This window comes from Electrophorus electricus, chromosome 8, assembly GCF_041902795.1.
Source record: "Electrophorus electricus isolate QZ-2024a chromosome 8, ASM4190279v1, whole genome shotgun sequence".
NCBI classification, from domain to species: Eukaryota; Metazoa; Chordata; class Actinopteri; order Gymnotiformes; family Gymnotidae; genus Electrophorus; species Electrophorus electricus.
The window spans coordinates 27,053,890-27,081,111 of record NC_137504.1 but is presented as its reverse complement, the minus strand read 5'-3'; the positions used below and the strand labels follow the sequence as shown (position 1 = coordinate 27,081,111).

The 27,222-nt window shown below is 43.7% G+C and overlaps 1 protein-coding gene across 3 annotated transcripts; it reads left to right on the top strand.

Annotated features, from left to right (window-relative positions):
* Nucleotides 1–143: 143 nt before the first annotated feature.
* On the top strand, nucleotides 144–24,632 carry tek (TEK tyrosine kinase, endothelial). Of its 3 annotated transcripts, none has more exons than XM_081719536.1 (23): nucleotides 144–435; nucleotides 9,161–9,460; nucleotides 10,368–10,484; nucleotides 10,684–10,839; nucleotides 11,092–11,223; nucleotides 11,410–11,547; nucleotides 11,865–11,993; nucleotides 16,279–16,424; nucleotides 16,634–16,778; nucleotides 16,913–17,071; nucleotides 18,086–18,220; nucleotides 18,608–18,886; nucleotides 19,032–19,343; nucleotides 20,042–20,178; nucleotides 20,388–20,598; nucleotides 20,746–20,856; nucleotides 20,956–21,146; nucleotides 21,463–21,576; nucleotides 21,688–21,758; nucleotides 21,879–21,919; nucleotides 22,317–22,413; nucleotides 22,635–22,734; nucleotides 24,039–24,632. In XM_081719536.1, the coding sequence occupies exons 1-23, from the start codon at nucleotides 321–323 to the stop codon at nucleotides 24,111–24,113; spliced, it is 3,411 nt and encodes a 1,136-aa protein (XP_081575662.1). In that variant the 5' UTR covers nucleotides 144–320; the 3' UTR covers nucleotides 24,114–24,632. The 3 variants fall into 3 exon arrangements, with proteins under 3 accessions (XP_081575662.1, XP_026874628.3, XP_081575663.1); XM_027018827.3 differs by having other exon boundaries at nucleotides 146–435; nucleotides 18,590–18,886; XM_081719537.1 differs by lacking the exons at nucleotides 144–435; nucleotides 9,161–9,460 and having other exon boundaries at nucleotides 10,689–10,839; nucleotides 18,590–18,886.
* Nucleotides 24,633–27,222: the final 2,590 nt, after the last annotated feature.

The following is a 27,222-nucleotide window of genomic DNA, read 5'->3' as shown; positions in this document are numbered from 1 at the left end:
TTCTGCTGCCTTTCCCATCCTCATAGCCCATTAATGAGAGAGAGAGAGCGAGAGAGAGTGAGAGAGAGAGAGAGAGAGAGAGAGAGAGAGAGGAAACAGGAAAAAGGAACTTCTACTCCCTGTGCCTGGACAGAGAAGAGACAAGAGGGTACAAAGAGGGGGTGGGTTGAAAGAGAAATGGTGTGAGAGAGAGAGAGAGAGAGAGAAAGGGAGAGTTCAACCACTTTAGTTCGGGAGGAGGGATGTATGGGGAAGGGTGTTTCTCACACCGTGAGGATTCTTCTCTTGGGATCTTTGAGCTCTGAAACCCTTCTCTGTGGATGCACAGCCCGTGTGTGCCCTGTGCCCCTGGTCGCCCGCAACCCCTCGGCCGGGCGAACATGCGTTACCTGGCCCTCTCTGCTGCTCTGTGCCTGCTCAACTGCTTCTTAACAGGTTGGTGTCGCTCTCTTATGCAGCACTTTTCCATTTATTCTGAAGCTGTTACTCTTCCTTTCCCCATCTGATCTGATTCTGGTTTGTGGAATGTGAAGGGTATAACATTTATATATCACTGTGTAGCGTATACGCTTATTTACATATAACTTTCATATTATCATCAAAAGATGTCCACTTCTAGAAAGAGGGGTGTATAGGATACCTAGTTTTCTTTACTGAATCATGTTAGGCAGAGAATTGCCACAAACTGTATGTGTAAATAGGGTCTGTATATGTAAACTAATCCAGAATCAGGATTATAGTGATGTGGCACTGTCTATGGCACAGCATGAGAATGTCAGACTGATGTATTGTTGGGTGTTTAGGTGAGCCTCAGACCGATGTAATGTTGGGTGTTTAGGTGAGCCTTGGACCGATGTAATGTTGGGTGTTTAGGTGAGCCTTGGACCGATGTGATGTTGGGTGTTTATGTGAGCCTCAGACCGATGTGATGTTGGGTGTTTAGGTGAGCCCTGGACCGATGTAATGTTTGGTGTTTAGGTGAGCCTTGGACTGATGTAATGTTGGGTGTTTAGGTGAGCCTTAGACTGATGTAATGTTGGGTGTTTAGGTGAGCCTTGGACCGATGTAATGTTGGGTGTTTAGGTGAGCATTAGACTGATGTAATGTTTGGTGTTTAGGTGAGCCTCAGACCGATGTAATGTTGGGTGTTTAGGTGAGCCTCAGACCGATGTAACGTTGGGTGTTTAGGTGAGCCTCAGACCGATGTAACGTTGGGTGTTTAGGTGAGCCTCAGACCGATGTAACGTTGGGTGTTTGGGTGAGCCTTGGACCGATGTAATGTTGGGTGTTTAGATGAGCCTCAGACCAATGTGATGTTGGGTGTTTAGGTGAGCGTCAGACTGATGTAATATTGGGTGTTTAGCTAAACTTTGCAGCAAATTCAATTCAGTACTCATTGTTCCAACCCTGGGAAGATTAAATCACATAATGTTTCATTTGTTTGTACTCTATGAAGTATTAGATGTGGAATCAGAAGATACAAGTACTTGATATGAAGTGCAGGGGCAGATATATTAATGTGTCCATGACTGAGTGTGTTGTACAAAGCTATTGTTATGGGTTAAGATTGTTCATAAATATCATAAATGTGGGTGTAATGACATGTCTTCTGGCTTTAGAAATTGCGAAATCACCTCCCTCATGTGGTCTTTCTTCTGTCTAATCAAAAACACATAGGCTATGATAGTGTGAAAGGCTGGAATGGCTTTAGCATGATTTAGCTGACATGCCCCACACTGTCCCAGAAATCTCCATAGAGTCTGTGGTAATAGAGTGCACATTTGTGTATGTTTGTGTGTGAGTGTGAGTGTGAGTGTGAGTGTGTGTGAGAGAGAGAGAGAGAGAGAGAGAGAGAGAGAGAGAGAGAGAGAGAGAGAGAGAGAGAGAGATACTGAGCTAATCAGAAGTAGATGTTCTATGTTCTTTGCTTCTCTGTGAGGATGGAGGATAACACTGTTGAGCTGACCCTTGCTTCTCCACTGTGTATTGGGTGATGACTTTGGGGAAAGTCCAACTGCAGTGTGCGGTTGGGTGTGCTTGTGTTTAACCTGTATGTGTGATAACCATATAATAGAAATTAGAATGTTCGTTATGCTATCTGTGGATCTGAGCCAGTCATAACAGAGCCATTCAGGCTTCTGATATTACAAGAGTTGAAGAGTGCAGATGTGTCCAGAGACCTATGGGAGTACACTGTATACCATGATGCTTCAGTAATCAGCCTCTGTTCTCTGGGCACTGAAAAGTGGGATCCATCCTTTATCCATATCTGGAGAAAACTGAAAAACAACTGAAAATTTTCAGGGTAGCCCACCAATATGTGTCTGCTGTTTTAAGCATATGAACATATGTCCACAGGAAACCAGTTCTTCAGAGCTGTCCGTTTTAAAAGAATCTTCACAGCTTCAATAATGAAGCAATTTTTTTTGGATAAATTGAAAAATTCATTGGGAGCTTTTGTCAGCGTCTCTGCTCAGCTGAGGGACGAGAGTCCTGCTCTGTGGTTTTCTCTATTCACTTTTCTCCCTGTTGGATCAGTGTTGTGAACAGATGTGTTTCTGGAAACATTTTTCAAGACTTGCCAAAACAATGTCAGCTCAGAAACATAGGCACACACATCTGTGACTCTCACAGATGTGAGAGGTTCATAACTGAGCACACGCAATCTGCTCACATATTCTCCTGTATAGCTCCTGTGCTCACAGATGGTCTGGTATTCCCATGCTCTAAATGTACCGCGTCAAGGTTAGAGCTTCTCTGTGTGATTGGGCAACTTTGTCATTGTTCTTCTGTGGTTGTCTCAAAATGTCAAGAGAATGAAAACTTAATTCTTTAGTACATGAACAAGAATAATAAGCACAAGAACATTCCATGAATTCTTGGCATATATAAATTGATACCAGGTTAATTTGGATGTTTTGAGAGCAACAGGAGGCTCTGGGATGTAAGCCATGCAGAGCAGGTCAAAACATTACCTGATGATTTAATGATCTGTTGTCTTGGTAAGATAAAGATTTTTAACGGTAATTCCCCTGAAGATGAAATCTTGCACTGTTTCCTCCCTAATGAGTCAAACCCCACCCATCTCTCTCTCTCACTCTCTCTCTCTCTCTCTCCCTCTCTGCATCTCTGAGCTGACTGCCTCATGACCACGCCCCTCTCTTTTATCTTTCCATCTACCCACTCCCCCTTTTGACCAAAAATAGAACACTATCGCCTCACATCAGTTAACATTAAACAATGTGACAATGTACCGCCAAGTTTCTATTGAAAAAAATAGGACCTATTTTAGATGGCAATTAAATAAGAGTCAGTGAGCATTTGTGCAGGCATTGCCATTTTTGAAAGCTGCGACTGCCATAACTGGACCTGTTCTACAGTATGCTCTTTGGCAGAGCTCACCCCAGAATGCAGCAGCCCTGATATCTCTGGTCAGTTCTCTCCTCCTAAAGATGACACTGCTTTTTAAAGTCATTTTGTTTAGGGTATTATATGAGAGTTTTGTGTAAGGGATTTGCTCTGCTAGATGCTCAGAAGGTCAGCACTGAATGGCTTTAAAATTCAAATTCTTCATTCTAAAAATTTTTATTTTATTTCCTGCACATGTTTTAGTTTAAAATACTCTGGATAAGTCAGGCCAGGTGTGTTGTTCTTCCTCACCAGGGAAAGCAGATCTCAGATCCTCTCAGAGGGAGTTGGCTGGGAAACACTGATTTGGCCCAGTGTGAAGGCATATTTCTCCAAAACATTCCTTGAGCCCTACTACAAATGCTTGGCAGCCAAGGCATTGTGTATATCACCTGGGCAACCTACATCTACACTGTCCATTGCCCGGACAAGTCACATTGGCATCGCTTATCTGAGCACATGCTCCAACAAACAGATGCCCATTCCAGGCAGATATGCCACAGGTATACTGTCCATTTGTCTACATCTATTTCACTCAGTTTTAGAAAACAAAGGGTAAAAGTGGTCCAATATATTAGAAACTTTTTTTTTTTTCAAACCTTACAGATACTGGACAGGCAGCTTCTACCTTGATGGTTCCAGTGTAGACTGAAAAGTGGATGTGTGAGATGTAGCACCTCAGAGAAAACACCTCCCTCCAGAGCCCCTTACCCCACACAACCCCCCGCCTCCCAAACAGACTAATCGTCTCAGCAACAATAATATCAACCAAAATATTTTACAACTTGGAACCAAAGATAAGAGGAAGAAAGCCATCTTTCATTCTGACAGCTCTGTTTGGATGCCTTGAGTGATTTGGACTGGGACCAATAACACACACATACACACTATCACCAGTCCTAATTAACCTCAGTCTTATTTATGTCTGACAAGCTTATCCACTATAACTTTGCAAACAAAATAAGGCCATTTTGTCCTATCAACAAAAGTTCAGTGTGTGAGGGTCATCTGTCAGTGCTGAAGCCCCAAACCTTAGATTGTACACAGACACTGACCCAATCCACATGTGCACAGCTAGCATGACTTTAGTTCTGCATGGGACAGGAAATGTGGAACCTGAGTTTATAAGGTTACAATTAAGATAAGGTTTTAGATAATATTTTGATCTATATAATGCTAAATAATAATAGATCATATTTCGATACTTTGGTATTGATATTTTCCAATCTATGTTCCAATACTTTCCAATTCTACTTTGATAAATTATTGTAATAAATACAGGGTAATTTTGCAGACCTCAGTTTTAGTGTGGAGATGCAGTTAGTTTTCCACCAGCTTACAGCCATCATCTTTATCAAAAGACACATTCCCCATGTCCTCCCTCAGGATACAGAGCGTAACCTCTGCCTCTGCCTCTGCTAGCTCTGCAGCAGGGAGGACAAGCGCGTGGAAGGAGACACACACCTGTTTGCTTAAGTAACGTGCAGACCGTTTAAAATCTTTTCTGGAGGCTGAGTTCAGATCTAGAAAGTAAGTGGATGGGTTTCAGTTGTTTAACAGGCCTCTCTGCCCCTAGACCTGTTGGTTAAAGGCTCTGAGAAAGTTTGAGAGGCTTTAGCAAACATTTGCTAGTCAGATTTCTGGATTCTGCTAATTATCTACGGTCCATGGATTGCTAGTCTGTGGCCTAATGTCATATACCTGCTGGCTGAAAGAATGAATCATCCTACACATGAAACGCTGCTTTCTTTGATGTGGTGTGGGCATGTGTCTGTGCATTTGTTTGGTTGTGTGTGTGTGTGTGTGTGTGTGTGTGTGTGTGTGTGTGTGTGAGAGAGAGTTGTGTGAGTGTGTTTGGTTGTATATGTGAGTGTGAGTGTGTTGTGTGTTGTGGTTGTGTGCATGTGTGTGTGTGTGTGTGTGTGTGTGTGTGTGTGTGCACGCATGGGTGTGTATGTGTGTGGGTATGTGTGTATGGGAGGTTTTGCATTGGGCGTCACTCTCAAGTTACGCTCCGCACCCTGTGCATAGATCTTTTGCTCTGCACTATTCTTGCAACAACAATAGCTGGGTGAGGTTTCCCCCTTTGCACTCTTACACTAATCACTTTCCAGAACTATTCAAACCCTGTGCTGATTAAACTGTTCAAAGATACAACAGTTCATGTTCTCAGATTTAGCTACAAATCAAACTCTTGACATTTCAGGATATACTAGTAGAACGAGCATTGCTATATTGTGCTGTTACCCTCCTGATTGCCTGTAATTATTGTGTCCATGATTAATTAAAAATGCACAAACATTTTTCTCAATGTCCATAATACTCAAAGGTACAAATAGAACCAAACTAGTTTAACAGGAAGTCCTTTGTATTCTTAAAATCTTTTACATAATTGAGGTATAATTAGAGTTAGCTTCTGCAGTGCTTTGAAATGTGAATGAAACACAAGAGTTCAGATCTGTGTTTTTATAGTGTTCTACAAACAGTTTCTTTCTTCAGTATGACATTCACAGCTCTGGAGTTTCACAGAAACACGGGAATAGCTCAATTTCAGCTGAATATGACAGCAAATCCTCCAGAATGCCCCTCAGTGTCTACCAACAAAGTGTGCAGACATCCACAAACCAAATACCCTGCAACAACCTCCACAAATGTGCCTGCTTCCCTGAAAAGTATATATCAGAAAAGCTACACCCTCTACTTTAAAACATTCAGGCCAATCATTAAAAAAATCCCCAAATTCTCTCATCTAAGTGGCAAGACTGTGTCCAGAGATGAGGTCGTCTTGTCATGCATGTGTGAGGGGAGCTCAGAGGATTTCCCTGCTCACCTCACTGACAACCTCAGCACACTCTTATCCATATCAAACCTTAAGACATACTTACTGTAGGTCTAATGTGATTAGTTATTTTCCCAACTCACTACAGTCTAAATGCAGTAAGCCACAACCATTTTCAAGGCAAGCATATCTACAAACAGTCTGAATAAACAAAACTACTTGGTATTTGCAGGATACTTGGCCAACCTACCAGCATGAAAAACAAAAGAAAACCTTTTAGCATGATCACAGTCTGAAATGGGGTAGATGTAATCCCTGTGCGCTGTGTGAGCTCTGGTGTGGGTGGGGATATTTCTGTGGATAACTGATGCATGGCTGAAGATGGCCTGATCTGTGGGGGTTTTGTGGTTTTATTGTGGATGACGCAGCTCCGTGACGTTTCCTCTGTACTCCGACATAGACGGTGAGGAGCCGTTTAACGCAGGGCACCTGCGCCACCTGCATCACTACTGAACACGTCAAAAGCAGCACTTCAGCGCATACTGGAGCAGCACAGTCGCTGCATCCATGCGAAAGCATGTGTGGATTAATGTTTCTCAAATTAGCAAACTCCTCAGTTCAATTGTGAAAGTCCATACTTACAAATATAAATTAAATCCATATTATTAAATCAGCCTAATTGTCATTAATATTACATATTATTACATTATTATGTAACTGGAGCAAGCATAAATTCACATCAGGCCAAAGATAGATATTTTTCTGGCTTCACCATTTCTTGTAAACTAAAGAAGAAACTGCTTTTGGAATCTGGTTCTCACAAGAGAGGTAATACAGTCGTATAATAATGAGATACTTAAAATATAATAAAACACTACACATTTTTCCTCAGCTGAAATTTGAGATGATGTCAGGAACAGTTTTTCCGTTGTCTTGGACAACTTTACACTTATATTTTAGAGAACATGTCTCATGAGAGAAAAGACAATAAGAGCCCGTTAGTGTTGGGTGCAAGTGTACTGTGTATCGCTCACAGGGAAAATACTACAGTTCTGTTGTGTTGTTACAGAATTCTTCAGTACATATGCAGTTTATGAAGTTTCTTGGACCTTTGCTATGTTGCACCGCAATTCCTCCTCTCACATTTGTATGGAGAGTCAAATCAAGAGAGAAGAACTAGTCCAGTAAACAGTGAAATACATCCATGTAAAAAAGGTATCGGACAATTACAATAAACACAGCATAGGATGAATAGTAGTCACCACAGGGACCAGGCTGGGAGTCCCTTCAATGTGTCATGGAAATTTGATAATAGGCCCAGGCAAGATGATGTTGCTGGTTTATATCAGCAACATGATAAAGAACGATGATTAATGATAAAGAACAGGATTATAAGAAGATTATGTTGTGCTATGGCAGGATCAGAAACATTTTATAACATGCACCGTTTAAAGGTTGAAACCACGCTTTGAATGCGGTGGCCAGTGCTTCAGTGCAACTGCTGTGAGGAGAGAAGAGCAGAGCAGAGCAGCCCTGCTGTCCTGTTTCCAGATCAGCTTCACATGAGATGCCAGCCTAAAGCGATTCTTAGTCAATTAAAGTTAGACTTAATTTATGCTTATGTTTACACTCCATTATTTATCACTGGGTTTGTAAGTACCTAAGCATTAGTTAAAGAAAGCTTAAACATGGGGTTACCACAGTGACTTAAATAACATATTAGTTTATACAAAAATACGAGCTTGTTATAAGAAGTAATTAATGAAGACTTATGTTAACAATCAGTATTGATCGTTATATTAATAAGTATTCATAGGGTAATTAAAGAGCAATCTTCTGAAATATTAAATGTAAAATAAAGCAGACTTGCCTTTACCTTTAGAGTTCTGCTTGTGTAAGGCTTCATTCACAGATCCATTAATCTGTTATTATTAATGGATTATTGCTGATGTTGTTATTGTTGTTGTTGTTGTCTTCATCATTATTGCTGCTGTGACATGCTGCAGGCAGAGAGCGAGACATGCATGGATGTAACAGAGAATGGGTTTGAATGAAAAATACAAAAACAGAGATAACGCAAAACAAAAGGCACTAGTAAGAGTAAGGCTAAGCAGTGTTGTAAAGAGCAGAGCAGCAGGCCTGGCAGATGCCTGTAGAGGCTTGAATGTGAAGCACTTGAGATGGACACCCAAGGCACTTAAATAGGAGTAATTGAAATGAAGCACAGCTGCAGTTGGTTACTAATAAACAGCTGAATGTGAATGGGGGAGTAGTTGTGAACTGTGAGTGGTGGTTCTTTAGCTAATTGATGACTGATGTATGCCAAGTGCTGCTGTTGTTGTTTGTTTATTTATTTATTTGGAAGGAGTTATTCAAATTATTAAAAAGAACCAAAGGAAAGAGAGTAGTGAGAGAGTCCTGTCTAATTTTAGTGATGAGAGAGTTCTGTCTTACTGCAGTAATAAGAGTCTTGTCTAACTGCAGTTGTGAGACTCTTGCCTAACTGTAGTAGTGACTTTTGTCTAAATACTGCAGTAAGAGTCCTGTCTTACTGCTTTAGTGAGAGAACGTGCTAACGTGCACGCCAGAGTTTAGTAATACTGCAGACTTTCATATAGTACTACAAGAACACAGTGATGAAAACAATTCCCACAGCTCTTGGCTTGTCTGGGTCTTGGAACTGTTCCAACACTTCTGATAAGAGTTCAAATATAGTGGGTGGGGAGCCTCAATTCTTAATGTATAATTGCAACATTTCTGTTTCTTAAAGATTCTTAATCCTGGTTTAACGTCACTTGTTCAGGATGATCATGTTCTGTCCTTCCATGCTTAGGTCTGTGGCTCTGTTGATACTCCAACCTGTAATGTTGCAATGTATTTGTTGTTTTGGAGTTTAAACCTGAATTTTCACAGAATAATTTTCTAGTTCACTTATTAATAAGACGCTTTATATTGTGGGCATGTGTACTGCAGGCTGCGCTCTGGACCTGTCTGACGTCACCCTGATAAACCCAGAACCCGTGGTGTCAGCGGCAGACACCTCTTTGCTGTGTGTGAGCAGCGACTGGACGTACCCTGGTTCCACTTCCCTCAGCCTGGGCCGAGAATTCCCACTCCCGCAGCCGGAGATCTTGAGCACGGCGGCAGACGAAGTGCACCGCTCCGCTGCCAAGGTTACGTGGAAGACACGTAGCGAGATATACGGAGCTTTCTTCTGCCAAGCCAAGAACTCCAGCGGCAGCAAAGTCTACACTTACAAAATACCGCACGAAGGTAAATGGACAATGCAACAATTTTACTGAACCATGGATAGATTCACTTGGGCTTTGAATATAAGTACACAGCAGTTGATTATTCTGTTTATCTCAGGCTCCCTACACATCTGGATCCATTGTAGTTTTACTCCATATTGCGTAGGGTGGCCTTCCTCTGCTATTTATCAGTGCAGAAGTGCGAGAGTAACCAACAATGCTTTAATGTTTGGCTGATAGCCTACAATCCTTCCTCCTGTTTAGCTCCACCAAGCGATCGGCCTTCTGCAGAGCTGTCCGAGAAATTTCTCTGTGGGTTTATTCTGGAAAAAACAATCCAACAAATAGGCAATGTGCATTGTGTTTGGCACTCCCCCTCCATGAAAGGAAGGCAGTGATTCACCTGGATGTCATGATTGTTTTGGAAATCAAGGCTATTTTTATTTTGCTTCTTTAGACCCCAGTAGCACTGTCCAATTGACAAATAAGCAATGTTCAGCATTTCCATGGGATGCTTAAAAGGAAAACAGCGTCTGGTCAATCAGGCAGGAATGTTCTTAGAGAGAAATAAATGATATTGTGAAAAAATAAACTGGAATTGGCCCCCTTACACCCTGAATGCAAAGTGCTGACTTGGGTCCTGTGCCCATTCAACGTGCAGGACCAGTGTGGGATCATTCCTGACAGATTCAGTCATGTTTGTAGCTATCTGTGTGAGCTAATAGAAACAGATTGGGAGCAGATGAATGAAGTGTTTAACTTCAGTAGGTTTTGGCACTTGCTAAGTCGTTCTTGGTCATATGGAAAATGCATTCATTTCTGTCTTTTAGGAATTTTTTTATTATTATTGTTTTTTATGTCTGCTTAAATGGAGTTGTGATACCCTGCGGTCTACTGGGGATGTTTAAAGGTTTTTCAACATCTTTCAGCGGCGTTCCTTCCTGAAGCTCTCACTGTGACGGCAAGCAAAGGAGATGATGTCAACATCTCTTACACAAGAAGGAAGGTGGTCCAGGAGGACGCGGTCATCTACAAGACTGTTATAGGTACGCGGACAGCACCCTGCTCATGAACGCCACTGAGCGTGACCCAGAAGGACATTCCAGTGACCACACTGTCACTGCTGTGGAGAGTCACATTCTTCAATTTAGTGAAGGTCATTTAGCGTAGCAGTCATTTATCTTCATTTGATTCCATTTGGTTCATTGGAACTCTTTTGTTTTCTTTCTTCAATCATCAACAAAGATCAGTATTTCGAGACAACTGTGCTTAAGCAGGACATCAAGGATTCAGTGTCGTATTCCCTCAGCAACGTGACAGTCTCGCATGATGGGATCTACACCATCCGCTACATGTCCGGAGCCCTGCCCACTGCTGCCATCACCCGCCTCATAGTTAGGAGTCAGTCCAGCACCCTCCACACACACACACACACACACACACACACACACACACACACACACACACACACACACACACACACACACACACACACACACACACACACACACACACTAATATTACTTTAATATTTTGTGTAGGATAAAAACCATTTTATTTTACACAATATGGTTACAAATGGAACGACTTAGAATGGAATATAATCCTGCTGGAATGATTTGTGTTGATCTGCCTTGGTGTTGTTAATGGCAGGCTGTAAGGCAGGTCTGTGGGGTTCTAACTGTACCAAGGCCTGCCCGGCCTGCATTAACGGTGGAGTGTGTGATGACAAGACGGGAGAGTGTATCTGTCCCCCAGGCTTCAAGGGGCCCACCTGTGAGACAGGTAACACGCTCATCTCTGTAATGCACACAGTCACAATTCAAACAAGAGCCTTGAAATATATATATGTACTCTGCATTTACAGACTGAGTAAACACTTACTCACTGTTCATCATGCTCATTAGTGTTAATGATTAGGCTCATAATCCCTTGTGCTGTGTGTGTGTGTGTGTGTGTGTGTGTGTCTAGTGTGTGGTGAGGGTCGCTTCGGTAGGAGCTGTAAAGAACGCTGTGTAGACCACCAGTGTCGCTCCCTGGTCTTCTGCCTCAGAGACCCGTACGGGTGCTCGTGTGCATCTGGTTGGCAGGGTTTGAACTGCAGCGAGGGTGAGGGTCACTGCGACCAAACGCCTCCTCCTCACGTCACCTCCACCTCAACTCCTCCTCACCTCAGCCCCTCCTCACTCCTCCTCTTAGCTCCTCCTCACTCCTCCTCCTCACCTCACCTCCACCTCAACTCCTCCTCACCTCAGCTCCTCCTCACTCCTCCTCTTAGCTCCTCCTCACTCCTCCTCCTCACCTCACCTCTTCCTCATCGCCTCCTCACCTCAGCTCCTCCTCAGCTTCTCCTCACTCCTCCTCCTCAGCTCCTGTGCTTAACAGCATGCATCCCAGAGCTCTTATTTCTCCCTCTCCACCCACAGCCTGCCGTCCTGGTTACTATGGTGCCGGCTGCAAGCTGAAGTGTGTGTGTAGGGAGAGTAGGGGGACCTGCGATCGCTTCCGAGGATGTGTGTGTCCCGGCAGACACGGTGTCCACTGTGACAAAGAAGGTAAAACTGCAATACAGTAACAAATACAACATTTCTAATAGCAGCATCTAGAGGCCATGGAAGACGTGTTTTTATTTCATGTGAACAAATTAGTTTAACGGGGCCACAGGATACTAAATAGACATCACAAAATTGCAAATCATGTGTACACATTAGTTTATTTGTGCTACATTTACATTTACGGCATTTAGCAGACGCTCTTATCCAGAGCAACTTACAAAAGTGCTTTGTTATTTACTCATAGAATATATACTAGTAGAGGATAGTAGGTTAGAATCAAACATACCAATGAACTAGAATACTGTAGAAACAGGGATGAATGCTGATACCTAGAAGTGCAAATACATAAGGTCTATCCTAAACAATGATAAGTGCTATAAACAATAAGTGCTGGAGTTTGTTAAACAACATAAGCAACATAAACAATACCCTACAGTAAGTACTAATTTAGTCAGTCAATATGGGAGCAGTGCCAGTTGTCCTTTAAATATTCTGCAAATAGATGGGTCTTCAGTCTGCGTTTGAAGACTGCAAGGGACTCTGCTGTCTGGACAGCAAGCGGGACTTCATTCCACCATTTTGGAGCCAGGACAGAAAATAGTCTCGATGCTTGTCGTCCATGAGGTCTGAAGCAGGGTATTTCAAGCCGAGCCGTACTTGAGGTTCGAAGTACTCGAGGTACGGATCGGGCTTTGACCATTGACCTCATGTATGAAGGGGCTGGTCCATTTTTGGCTTTGTAGGCAAGCATCACAGTTTTAAATCTGATTGCTCTTAGAGGAAGACCAACAAGTAGTGAGTTTCAGTAGTCTAGCTTTGAGATCACAAGAGACTGCACAAGCACCTGGGTAGCTTCCTGCGAGAGAAAGGGTCGAATCTTTCGTATGTTACAAAGGAGGAATCTGCAAGACCGGGCTAGATTAGAAACATGAGTTGAGAACGACAACTGGTTGTCCAATGTTATGCCCAGGCTATGTGCAGCTTCAGATGGTGATACCAGTTCAGAAGCTCAGTTTTACTGGGGTTGAGCTTCAAGTGGTGGGCTGTCATCCATGACGTGATGTCAGTCAAGCATGCTGAGATACGTCTGGAGACCTGCGTGTCAGAGGGTGGAAAAGAAAGAAATAATTGAGTGTCATCAGTATAGCAGTGGTAGGAGAAACCATGAGAAGATATTACATCACCAAGAGAACAAGTATACAAAGAGAAGAGAAGGGGGCCCAATACTGAGCCTTGTGGAACACCAGTGGAGAGTCTACACAGTTTGGATGTGGATCCTCTCCATGTCATCTGATAGGACCGTCCCTCCAGATAGGACTGAAACCATCTCCAAGCAGAGCCAGTCACACCAAGCATGGAGAGAACAGAGAGAAGAATGTTGTGGTTCACTGTGTCAAAGGCTGCTGAAAGGTCTAGAAGAATCAAAACAGATGACATGCTTTAGCAGCATGAAGTTTCTCGGTCACTGCTATGAGGGCCATTTCTGTAGAATGTGCTGGTTTGTAGCCAGACTGATTGGGATCATGCAGCTGGTTCTGGGTAAGAAAAAGAGACAATTGATGATAAACTGCTCATTCAAGGGCTTTTGAGAGGAAAGACAGAAGTGATACCAGTCTGTAGTTGGTAACGCTGGAGCTGTCAAGTGTGGCCTTCTTGAGGATTGGTACCACCCTGGCGGTTTTGAATGCAGTTGGCACGTATCCAGAAGATAAGGAGTTGCTGATGATGACAGAGATGAAAGGAAGCAGATCTCTTGTGATTGTCTGGAACAGAGTGGAAGGAATTAGATCTAGTGGACATGTAGTTGGATTGCTGGAAGTCAGGAGTTGAAGAATTTCATCTGTGGAGAGAGGAGAAAAAGAAGTCAGAGAGTTGGATGTTGGGGAATCCACATTGGCTGGAGAAGTGGGAACAGAGGAAAAGGACTGGTGGACTGCTACAACTTTCTCCTCAAAGATCCTCCGGAGTAAGAGACGAGGAACGAGGGGGAGGGGAAGGATTAAGGAGAGAAGAAAAAATAGTGAAGAGCTTGCGTGGCTCGGATGCTGATGATTCGAATTTCTCTCTGTAGTAGGATGACTTTGCAGATGTTGCTTCCAGTGAGAACTTGGAAAGGAGAGACTTGTATGAGCTAAGGTCTGAATCTAGGTGAGATTTCCTCCACCACCTCTCTGTAGTCCTTAGTTCTCTCCTGTGGCAGTGAAGTGTTTCTGTTAGCCAGGGGGCAGGTGGGGAGGACTTAGCAGGTCTAGAGGGCACAGAAGATTCATTGATGTGGAGAGTGTAGAAATGAAAATATTTGTAACTGTATCCAAAGAGAGAGGATGGAGAGTCAGGGTGAGGAAGAGTGGACAAAATAGTAGAAGTAAAGGAAGAGGGAGTTATGAAGTGCAGATTGCGACGGAGGAAGGAGGAACATGTTGGAGAGGACTGGATGGAGAGAGAAGGAAGGGAGAGAGAGAAGGATAGAAAGTGACGGTCTGAGAGGTGGAGGGGGGTGACTGCGATGTCCGGTGTTGTGGTGGTACAGGTGAAGATCAGGTCCAGAACATTGCCCGCTTTGTGAGTCAGAGGGCAGTGGTTGAGGGTGAGGTCAAATGCTGTCAAATGCTGTCAACAGCAGAAGGATGCAGGAGAAATGCAGCTTGTCTGATGGAAGGTTGAAGTCTCCAAGGAGAATGAGTGGATTTCCTTCAATGGGGAATTGACTCAGAAGAATGTCGAGCTCATCAATGAAGTGATCTAGGGAACCTGGAGGGCGGTAGATGACAATGATAAGAAGTTTGCTGGGGAAAGACACTGTAATAGCATGAAATTCAAAAGAGGAGATGGAAAGAGTAGAGAAGGAAAGTGGAGTGAAACACCACTTTCGAGACAATAGTGCTATTACTCTTGTTTTTAGTTTTTCTTGTTTTTGTTTTTCTTGTTTTTTGACCAACATAAACTATTCAGGACATATTGACCTGATATAGAAGAAATATTTGGCAAAAGTGTTGGTCAGTGGTGAAAAATATAAGCATAGACTTACTCATGATTCGTTTGCTCATTCCATTATGATTACGAGGGTAATTATCGGTGCTGAAAAGCACCGGGCTTGTTTTTACAACCGATTTTCAGAAACATAAACTATTCAGTTATTTATTACTATGAATTCAATAGATGAAACACAATTGTGAGTTGCACTGTATTGTGTCTATGTGGAAAAATGAAAAAAAATAATAAAAAATCTGTACGCATACACCGTTCCCTTGCCTCCGGTCCACCCACACACCTACTTTGTTCACACATCCGCTGCTGCAGGAACAGGGCCACAGTTTGATTCATTTGAGTACTTGAAATACAAAAAAATGCAAACACAAATAAAGTAAATAATGTAGACGATTTGAAATTACATTAATTTTATGTAACATTGCATGGTAACTAATTCATATGCACAGTTTAATACATTGTGACATTATTAATTTTATGTAACATTGCATGGTAACTAATTCATATCCACAGCTTAATACATTGTGACATTATTAATTTTATGTAACATTGCATGGTAACTAATTCATATGCACAGTTTAATACATTGTGACATTATTAATTTTATGTAACATTGCATGGTAACTAATTCATATGCACAGTTTAATACATTGTGACATTATTAATTTTATGTAATATTGCATGCTAACATTCATATGCACAGTTTAATATGTATTAAACTGTGCATATGAATGTTAGCATGCAATATTACATAAAATTAATTATTAATTTTATGTAACATTGCATGGTAACTAATTCATATGCACAGTTTAATACATTGTGCACACAAATTATAAACTTTCTTTCATGCCCATAGCATTTGATTAAAAAAGTCAATTCTGGCTGTTTGAGTGTGTTGAGTGTGGAGTGTGTTGTCTGTGTGTTGAGTGTTATACGTGGAGTGTGGACTGTGTTGGGTGTGTGTTGAGTGTTGTATGTGGGGTGTGCTGACTGTGTTGGGTGTGTGTTGAGTGTAGCAGTAGCTCAGTGTTTAAGGTACTTGACTTGTAATCAGAAGGTTGCTGGTTCAAGCCTCACCACTGCTATGTTGGCACTGTTGGGTCGCTGAGCAAGACCCTTAATACTCAAGTTGTACACAGTCATAATTGTAAGTTGCTTTGAATAAAAGCATCAGCTAAATGCCATAAATGTAAATTTTGTGTGTGGTACAGTCAACTACATCAACAATTCCACGTTCTATATTGAACACTGGCTGGGGTTTGTTCCTCTGTGCCTGGTATGGTTCCCTGGCTGACAGATGTAGCTGTGGTCATAGTGAGCAGTCTCAGAGATACGGAGCTGAACGCCGGCGCCTCCTTTGCCGTGAACTGCTCAGCACGAGGCCAGCCAGCTCCGCTACACCGCGAAATCCTCCTGCTCAAGCCAGACAAGACCGTTGTATATGTAAGAGCCACCAATCACATTCATTGTAGACAAAGAGCAGGAAGTGCACATAAACAAGTTTATGTTTTATTTACTACACTGGTGTATATGCAGCATCAGTCGCCATATGATGTAGTGTTGACAAGACCTTGTACTTTGATGAGTTTAAAGGCACTGCTCTTCAAACCTGTCTTTTGTCGGTGTTGGTGTTAATGTTGGTGTCGGCACAGGCTGTGGACACAGAGACCGAGAATGACCAGAGCACCTCCATGTTCAGGGTGGAGTCCGTCAACGTGTCTGATGCAGGTCGCTGGCACTGTCAGGTGAAGACCACCGGCGTCCAGGTGGAGAAAGGCTTCTCTGTCAATGTTAAAGGTGAGAATGGATTCACACTTACTCCCGGCTGATCTTAGATCAGCATCTCTTAGCCAAAGCCTAGTGGTGACCATCTGCAAAAGGAATATACTGAACTCCGATCAGCTGCTGAAGGCCTTATCTTCTCATTATAGTTCCGCCACAGCCTCAGAACCCCCCGTTGCTGAATAGCAGTGGACCATATCATCTGGTAGTGCTGGTCAATAAAGATCCCTACACTGGGGACGGACCTGTGACCTCAGTCCGGCTGGCCTACAAGGCAGTCAATTCATCTGCGTGGGAGTCAGTAGAAGGTAGGAGTGCCTGCTCTTGACTGTTTTTTATGATGTTGATGTTTCGTAAAGTTTTGTTTTCTGTTACTAGCCAGAGAACTGAGTATCCACAGAAGCTTGGTCTAATACTTCATTTCTGACAGGTTTTTGCTGTAAGTAAGCCACAAATCTGCTTAGAGTATAGGTTTTACATAAGCTGTTATGTAACCCCTGTGGTATTAATATTGTTATTTTGTTACTGTCAAAATGAAACACACTGAAACTCTTGGCCCAGTGCTCTACTCCTCATTGGAACATTTCAGGTCAAAAGTCAGAGGTTAACTCCTAGTGCTTGGAAACCCACATGGATTAGTTGTAATTTCCATTCCATGGTGGATTCAAAGCAACAGAAAGAAAAATGGGTCAGATGAGCTAAACTCACAAATCCAAAAACAAAATATGACTGCGCAGAACAATGCAAGTGATGTAACGTTTTTCCGGAAAGACCCTTTGTTTTCCTCTGACAGAGGAAAAGGACATAATTAGCTCCAGAAATATCTTCGTCATTTAAGTACTGTTTGGTTTAATTCTGCATTGTTTATAATATGTCTTAGTCATAGTCATAACTAAAAAAAGGTGAAATTGTGTTCATCTGTAGCATGCATGGACTAGGCTTTAAAGGGCGAGAGGGCTGCCTCGGCGGCTGAAGGGAAAACTGGCGGATATGTTTCAGCGGTTTACCAGGCCTCTCTGACCCCTGGCCCTGCATTCCTGAGAGGGATAACATTCACTAGTCAAGCAGACTTCTGACATGTCCACAGTTTGCTAGTCTATGTTTACATTTCATAATGAATTACCCTAAGAATGGTGTGTGTGTGTATGTGCACAGAGGTTAAGATTTAGGTGTGTGAATAGTATTAAATTAGCAACAGTAATACTCAAGTCTATATAAATATAACACAATAATAACAATAATAAGACAGTAATGTGTGTGTGTGCGTGTGTGCGTGTGTGTGTGTGTGTGTGTGTGTGTGTGTGTGTATGCGTGTCTGACAGCGAGTGGCTCTCAGGTGAAGCTGGAGAATCTCTCCCCTATGACAGAGTACACTGTTTCTGTTTGGCTGAGCCGCAAGGGGCCTGGAGGCACCGGCTACCCAGGACCTGAAGCTAACTTCTTCACACAGATGCTGGGTAATACACACACCCCCCCACACACACACACGCACCCACACCCACACACGCACACACACACACACACTCACTCTCACACATTCATACAATGAGTTTCAATATAATAGTATATTCAATATAATACAATATTATGTCTTTCAAGCATTAGTTCATTTGCTTTACATCTAGGATACTGAGTATGGTCCAGGTGTCTAAAAATGTCCAAAATGAAGTAGAATTTGACATGATAACAATTTGTCTTCAAACTGCTTCACTAAACCAATCTTACACTCATTCAACAAATATCTGCAAAATATTTTCCAACAGAAGTCAACATTACAGTTAGCAATAACAGGAAAGTGAAAGTAAACTGATGGAATTCCACTACAGATGTGCGTCTCCCCGTAGGGGTCAGGCTGACCCCGCTGAACCAGACCTCCCTGGCCTTGACCTGGAATGCCGCCCCGGCTGCTGCCCTCGCCACAGATGACTGGAGCTATGAGGTGGTATGCAGGCAGGTTGGGGCAGCGGAGGGGCTCGTGCGGAGCTTTCGCCTGCCTGCGAACTCCACAGGCACCCAGCTGGGGGAGCTCCATCCCCGGCAGCTGTATCAGTGCAGCGTGAAACTGAGCGGCCGGGTGGCAGACCCGTGCCACACCTCCATTACTGCTTGGACGCTCAGCGATGGTAAACAAGGGCTCTACCCGACTCTAAGCACAGCTCCTGGGAATACTGAAATTTAAAGCCTAAACATTTCAATTCAAACACTAAAGCTTGAGTGACATTTTCTAGCACCTCCTTTAGCTCCACCCACTTCTCTCCTTCAAACCAGAACTACCCCCTGCCCCGACTGATGTGTTCGCTTCCAACATCACCGACTCCTCCGCCATCATTACCTGGGCCATCGCCGAGGGCCACTCCATCTCCAAGGTGGTCATCCGTTATCAGGAGATGGAGAATGACGACTACAGACAACAGGTGGAGCTGGCAGTGCAGGTGGAGCAGAGGAACATGCACTTTCAGCTGCGAGGGCTCAAGCCTGATGCGGACTATCTGCTGGAGCTCTGGTCTAAAAACAACATAGGCGAGAGCCAGGAGAAATTGCCCATCAGTCTGAGGACACTAAGTGCAGAAGAAAACTTTCGTGAGTTGTCCCCCCCCCCCCACCCCCAAACACACACACACACACACACACACAGACATCGGTCACTAATTTAATATTTTTCACACACCTAAACCTCTCTAAGCGAAAGGAATTCTTTTAGTTCAGTCAGTGTAGAGCTCTCCATTAGAGAAACACATCTCCATTAGAGCTCCAGAGAGCTGGTTCTTTGGTCTGGTGATCTGAGCATGTAGGCTCCCTGGAAGACTACGATTGCTACCCTCAGTCTTTGCTAAACCTCTCCATTAGAAAAGGACCTTTCCATCAGAGACAGGCATCTCGGTTAGAGAAAGACCTCCATTATCCAACGAGCTGAGACAGGTGTTGGGTGCAGGACACTAATCAGAGCACTAAGCAGAGGATTATAGAGGAACGCCAGAAGCTCTAGAGAAAATATCAGTAACTCCATTCTAATAGGAAAAACTGCTCCTGACTTCAGTGAAAAAGCCGTGTGGCTCTGACGTCAGTGAAAAGGCCGTGTGTTTGTGCTTGAGTGATTGACTGCTTTATTAGGCACACTTCTGCATATGTATGATGGCATGATCATGTTGTTGCCTAGGGTCATACAGATGGGAATGTGTATCCCTGTGTGTGTGTATTTCTGTGTGTGTGTGTTTGTGTGTGTGTGTGTGTGTTTGTGTGTGTGTGTATGGGGGTTTGACCATGTGATCATGGTTTAGGGCTGTACGGACTCGGTGCTGATGGGAACCTGCTCTTCTATGCCATCCTGGGCTCGGCTGGCATGACCTGCCTTACCGTCCTTCTGGCCTTCTGCATTATCCTGCAGCTCAAGAGAACCTCCTTTCAGAGGCGCATGGTACACACCTTTTATAACAGCCTGTGTGTGTGTGTGCGTGTGTGTATGATCAGAGAATCAGAGAAGTGACTCCTCTGTTCTTTCTTCATGCCTGTTGTTTACCAGAGGCCTTTACAAACATCCTCAATGCCCTTGATTTGATTAAATTACCAAAGTTGAATTGAATCCTGTATTCACACCCGTTTCCTGCACGCCACCTCTAACCTCAGAGGGAGGAACCAGTGGTCCAGTTCAGCTCAGGATCCTTGACCAGGATCAAGAAAGCAAAGAGCTCCTCCCAGGCTGTGCCATACCCCACGCTGGAGTGGAGCGACATCAAGTTCCAGGATGTGATCGGAGAGGGAAACTTCGGCCAGGTGCTGAAGGCCCGTATCAAGAAGGACGGCCTGCGCATGGACGCCGCCATCAAGAGGATGAAAGGTCGGCCGAGGCCAGCGGAGGCGCATGCTGTCGTAGGGCTTTAAACGTAGCAGGACGGGTGGTGTGATGTCAGCTGGCGCAGGTGCACTGTGCTGTCTTGTTGCCATGGAATCCGTGCGAGTGCTCTTCACTTGCCCCGTGTTTCAGAGTACGCGTCCAAGGACGACCACAGGGACTTTGCCGGGGAACTGGAGGTGCTGTGTAAACTGGGACATCACCCCAACATCATTAACCTGCTGGGAGCCTGCGAACACAGAGGTACGAGCCCCACTATGGCCTTCCCCCAACCTTTCGCGCTAAAAAACCTCAGCACGGTAACCCCCGGGGCCACGCCCCACCCCCTTCCCATCCCCACAGGTTACCTGTACCTGGCGATCGAATTCGCTCCACACGGCAACCTGCTGGACTTCCTGCGGAAGAGCCGCGTGCTGGAGACAGACCCTGCCTTCGCCATTGCCCACAGCACGGCCTCCACTCTCTCCTCCCAGCAGCTGCTACATTTCGCTGCCGACGTGGCCCGGGGCATGGACTACCTGAGCCAGAAGCAGGTGGGGGTGGAGAACATACCTCCCTGTCGATCAGTGCCTCGTTCAGCGTTTGCTGATGTCTGCCAGGTCACTAGGACAGGAAAGAGATTGCCAGCTACAGAAGAGAGCTGTTGTAACTAAATGGGGTAAAAAATTAAAAAAAAGGAACTTAAAACAATAAGCAAAACCACAAACAACACTTTGGAGTTTGGGAGCGAAGCGCTCCAGAATAGGCAGGGCTGCAGCAGAGACTGTGTGTGTGTGCTGTATGAGACTTTGTGTGAGGTGGTTCGATGTGATATTTCTTTTTCCGCATTGAAACGTGGCCTGCTTGTAGTTCATCCACCGGGATTTAGCAGCCAGAAACATCCTGGTGGGGGAGAACTTCATAGCGAAGATCGCTGACTTTGGCCTCTCACGTGGTCAAGAGGTGTACGTGAAGAAGACCATGGTAATGTCCTGACGCACCCGTTAGTGCACACAGTCCTGCTTTGTTATGATAATCGATAGTTCACAGATGATGAGCTGGTTGAGATGGACCTGCTGTTTCTCGCGTTCACAGGGCCGACTGCCTGTACGATGGATGGCCATCGAATCTCTGAACTACAGTGTGTACACAACCAACAGTGACGTGTAAGCTTCTGTTGTGAATAAGTGGTATTAACTGTACTTATGCTGACCTTGAATGCAAGTTGGAGTATTATTATATTGGTTTGAGGATGAGATGGTCAAGCTTTTCTCTCTCTCTCTCAGATGGTCATATGGAGTACTTCTCTGGGAGGTGGTGAGTTTAGGTCAGTTCTTTTAAAATTGATTGAGATTTCACACATACTTTTAGCAAAGATAGTCGGAGTAGAATAGGGCACTCCTAAAAGGGCCCTTGTTAAACATGAATGTTTCCATTAAGATTAGTGAGAATGGGGAAAGTGATGTTAAGATGTGAAGGTAATGTCTCTAGGGAGAGTGAAAGTAACGTCTCTGGGGAGAGTGATGGTAACATCCCTGGGGAGAGTGATGTAATGTCTCTGGGGAGAGTGATGTAACGTCTCTGGGGAGAGTGATGGTAACATCCCTGGGGAGAGTGATGTAACGTCTCTGGGGAGAGTGATGTAACATCTCTGGGGAGAGTGATGTAATGGAACTGTCGGGAGAAGGATGATAATGGAAATCTGGGTTGGTTCTGGTTTGCAGGTGGCACACCTTACTGTGGCATGACCTGCGCCGAGCTATATGAAAAACTACCCCAGGGCTATCGGCTGGAGAAACCACTCAACTGTGACGATGAAGTGTAAGTGTATGTGTGTATTGGGGGGTAAAAAAAAAAAACTTAGGACAGGCATACTGTCAGCCAATGTTTTCAGAGTTAAGGGTTAAAAGAGCTGAGATGTATGGCATCTAAAGTTTCCTTTATTCCTCTCTCCTGCATCCTCTCACCCTTCTTCTATCCCTCACTCCCTCTCTTTCTCCCACTCTCATTCTATCCCTCTCTATCCCTCTCTCCCTCTGTAGCTTTGAGCTGATGAGACAGTGCTGGAGGGAGAAGCCCTATGAAAGACCCTCATTTGCGCAGATCCTGGTGTCTCTCACTCGCATGCTGGAGGAGAGGAAGGTGAATCAGACAGAACACACCACAGCATGCGTTACACAGCACCACACACACACACACACACACACACACACACACACACACACACCACATAGCAAATACACACAACACACAATATACCCAGCGTTTTATACAGCACCACACACACACACACACACACACACACACACACACACACCACACAACACAGTACACACAACAGCACGCGTTACACAGCACCACACACACAGCACCACACACACACACACACACACACCACAGCACACATTACACAGCACCACACAACACAGTACACACAACAGCACGTGTTACACAGCACCACACACACACACACACACACGCCACAGCACACGTTACACAACACCACACAAAACAGTACACACAACAGCACGCGTTACACAGCACCACACACACACACACACACACACACACACACACACACACACACACACACACACACACACACCACATAGCACATACACAACACACAATATACCCAGCGTTTTATACAGCACCACACACAACACAACACAACACAGTACACACCGCAGCACACATTATACAGCACTGCACACAAAACAACACAACACAGTACATTACATAACACAATACACACAACACTATGCACACTATATACTATATACCACAGCATGTTACACAGCACTACACACAACACATTACAAAGCACAATACATGCAACACACTATATACACAGCACATTACACAGCTCCACATACAACACACAACACAACACAAAGCATACTGCACATTACATATCCCTTTACATGGCACAACACACAGCACAATGCACAACCTAAGAAAATGTTATTTACAAAATTATGTTGTTAAAAAAAACAAAAATATAAAAACAATACAGTACACAAAACAGAATTCAATACAATACACAACACATAGCATAGATTTACACATAACATAACTCAGTCCAATCCAGCTCATTACATAGTACTATACACAGCACAACACACAACATGATACAATGTGCAGAAAAACACCTTACACTGCACCACATGCAAAACAACTGCTTGCATGTACTAAATGGCTGCTGTTTAGATGTGCATATACCTTTTTTTTTTTTTTTTAGGAATAAATGGATATGTAATGATTGACGTTTTCTGTTCAATGTAGTGTGAAAATGGTAATGCTGTTTTCATAAATATTTCATGTCCTGAAGTGGCTACAAATGGCTAACTTCACCCATCAGGCGCGCTTTTAAACACTGCCCCCTGGCGGCTGTATGCAGTGTTGCAGAGTAAGGTGTACAGTAACTGTCTCCTCTCCCTCCCCAGACGTATGTGAACACCACGCTGTATGAGAAGTTCACCTATGCTGGCATCGACTGTTCGGCTGAGGAGGCAGGCTAAACGACGCAGCGGGGGCGTGCTGGGCTACTGCCTCCTCCCCAACCTCCTCCCCCACCCAACGTGGTGGAGGCACGGTGGTGGTGTGGATCTGGCATGTGCTGGATATGTATCATAAAGTTGTCAAGGTTTATGCAATCCTCTGATCGGGATTCACGGACTACAGTCTTTTTGCACACATTGTGTATTCCTGTTATATAATGACAAACAGAAAAAATATCAGTTCATATGTCTAGTTTATGTTTAGTCTAGTTTATCATCCTGACCATGGCTGTAAAATAGTTGTGTCAAATGGGCATGTAATATTGTTGTTAATGTGAAAATGGGTTGGTCTGAAAGACAGAGAGACAGTGACAGTGAGACAGTATTAAACAATAAGCCTAAACTGTAGATGTATATTACAAATTCCAAGCTGCAGATAGCAGACTTTTTGTTTGATGGACTAAGCTTTGAAGAGCTGTGTGTAGAATATTCATACTCGCAAGACTTTTTAGGGACCAATAAACTTGTGAAATACTTTTATTATGGTGAGTGCATTATTGCACATTGGGAAATCCTGGTTTTGGAATAAATCAACAGGGTGGCAGGCTAAATAAATACATTTGAGAATTGGAGAAGAATGTACATTCACTCATGCACATTCACTCTCACTCACACTCTTTCAGTTCAGTTCAGTGAGATTTACTGTCATGACCATATTAAGTTACAGTATTGTCAATCATTAAAACAAGACTGAACATTAAGGATCATTAAAGTGAATTTAAGAAAATATGCAAAAGCAGAAAATATCAGAAATTGTAACATTAGACAATATAACCTCTATTAATAAGAATATTTACTATGTCTCTTTTTTAAAGAGTTGGGCAGGACATTACATGCGGTCTACATTCAGTTGTGCTGTTCAGTGTTGCAGCCTGTAAAGGTAAAACCCCTCAACCTGGTTCAAACTGCACTGGAACAGGGCTGGAGTGTGCAGATGAGTCTGTGCAGTTTTCACTGCATTTAAATAAGTTCCACTGGCAGTGCATACCAGTACCATCCCCGCTAGTCTCCACGACTCCGTTAGGCTGGCTGACGTCTCAGAGTTGCAGGGCTGTTTTGCAATAAGCAGGAAGGCATGGAGACCAAACCCAGGACATGCTGGCACAGGCAACCAGTAAGAAACAGAAGAATGTCAGTTTCCAAGAAGATGAAGATCATTGTTTATTTTGTAACTTGTATAAAGTGGCTTCGTGCTACAGTATGAAGCAAATACAATCCAAGGTCACACTGAAGTGTCCAAATGTAAACATGTAAAAATGTTGCTTTGCTTCCTTTTTTGAATAGAGTAATTCAGAGTAATCCATGTGAATTACAGCTACAGGAGAAAACTAGAGCAGATTCTAATTAAATTCAGACAACCCATACAGTGCCTAAACTGCAAAACAACAGCTATAGTTATCAGAGAGACCACTTTAAAAGCTCTCTCAACACTGGTGATTTTATTGTGTACAGAGACAAAGTTAAAGTAGTGTCATCCTCCATTGTGAATCCATGCAATACTCCAATTACAGACCATTTACAACACGTGTAGGTGAAGAAAAAAAGTGACTAGTAAACTAGTAACTTTCACCTCTGCATATCTAGTGGAGACTTGATCTATTGAATAGTGTAGATATTGCTTTTTTTCCTGTGTGATCTTCAGAGTAACATAACAGTTGCACAATTTAATGTTGTGAAAGTCTGTCAAAGTGGGTGTGGTGAATTTGTCTGTCAGACAGCCTTGCATTCAACAGGTGTCACCTCTGTATTCACGCAAGCTTTCATCATTAATGCAAAACAACCAGAGTTGAAGGAGGTGCTTTTTGAAGGTGGTCTTAAAAGCACCTCCTCCCACCAGCATCCATCACAGTCTGTGCAGGGGTTCCCCTGGATCAGTGTGCCCTTCTCCAAACTCTTACCGCCACAGTTACGGCTAAATCCTCCCATGCTGATCTCAGACCAGCCCCTCAGTGCTCGGCTTCGGTGATCTCCCTCCGTGCCATGATCAAACACACGTCATACACGCGGAAAGCAGCGAAGCCCGTTGCGGCGAAGCAGACGGTGCCCAGGACATACCACCAGTTGAAGAAGGCAAACGAGACGCCCTTGGCCAGGCAGTAGAGGCTGAAGCACGCCAGCGCCACCACGGAGAGAATCTGCACGCACACGGGTGGCCCACATGACGTCGCCGCCGTCACCTCATCCCCCATGGCTGGGCCACAGCGCCACCTTCAGTCCACACACGGGAACGCGATCCAGGACATCGCTTCACAACACGCCACGGACCAGAAATTCCCAAATCCACTTCATGGCAAGCGACAGCAAGCGATCTGGATTCTCTCGAACTTCTGGGAGGACGAAGCAGCGTCCTCAGATCTTAGACAGTACTGTGTATACGGAAAAGCCTTATATACAATTCGGATTAAGAATATAATCTTATCTGTCGCAAAATCACTTCTCTAAAATCAGCGAAGTTAAATCTGAAGGTCTAATCTGACTGTGAAGGAGCAGAGGGGTCTTCTTAAATACCCCAGAAGGGATTATGGCTGGGCTAATCTAAGCACACAATCTAAACACACGATTCACAATTGTGAGCCCTTGTGCTGATCCACTATTGACCTGCAATCACAGGCAGTGTTTCTAATAAAGAGCTTAGAGGTGAGACAGGGGAGATTTGGAGATTCAAGACTTAAATACTAGAGACATTTGCTTCAGGGCACGCACGGTAGAACATTAGTGGCTGGGTCCACTGGGAAGATTTTTGTAATGCAGGACATTCAAACACATTCATTTCTTTCACTTTAATCTCTATATTTACAAAAAGGAATATAAATGTATTTTTAAATGTTTTGTTTTTATATGCTTTTATCTATGATCTATAAGTAAACCTAAATGAAACTTTATTCCATCATTATGATGAATTGGATTCTGTTTTTAAATTAAGCAGATTTTATTTGGCCAGAGGATCTTCTACTTCCTGCCATCATTTTTCCTCCCAGGCATGACAGTAGCTGTTGAAGACCTGCTGAACTGTTAGAAAGACTTGAGGTAAACAAGGTAAACAAGGTAAACAAGGTGTCATTTTTCCAAC

Coding starts and splice junctions, on each gene's coding strand:
- tek (XM_027018827.3), top strand. CDS start 321: ATGCACAGCCCGTGTGTGCCCTGTGCCCCTGGTCGCCCGCAACCCCTC. Junction 9,461..10,367: donor TTACAAAATACCGCACGAAG/GTAAATGGACAA, acceptor AACATCTTTCAG/CGGCGTTCCTTCCTGAAGCT. Junction 19,344..20,041: donor AAGTGCAGAAGAAAACTTTC/GTGAGTTGTCCC, acceptor ATCATGGTTTAG/GGCTGTACGGACTCGGTGCT.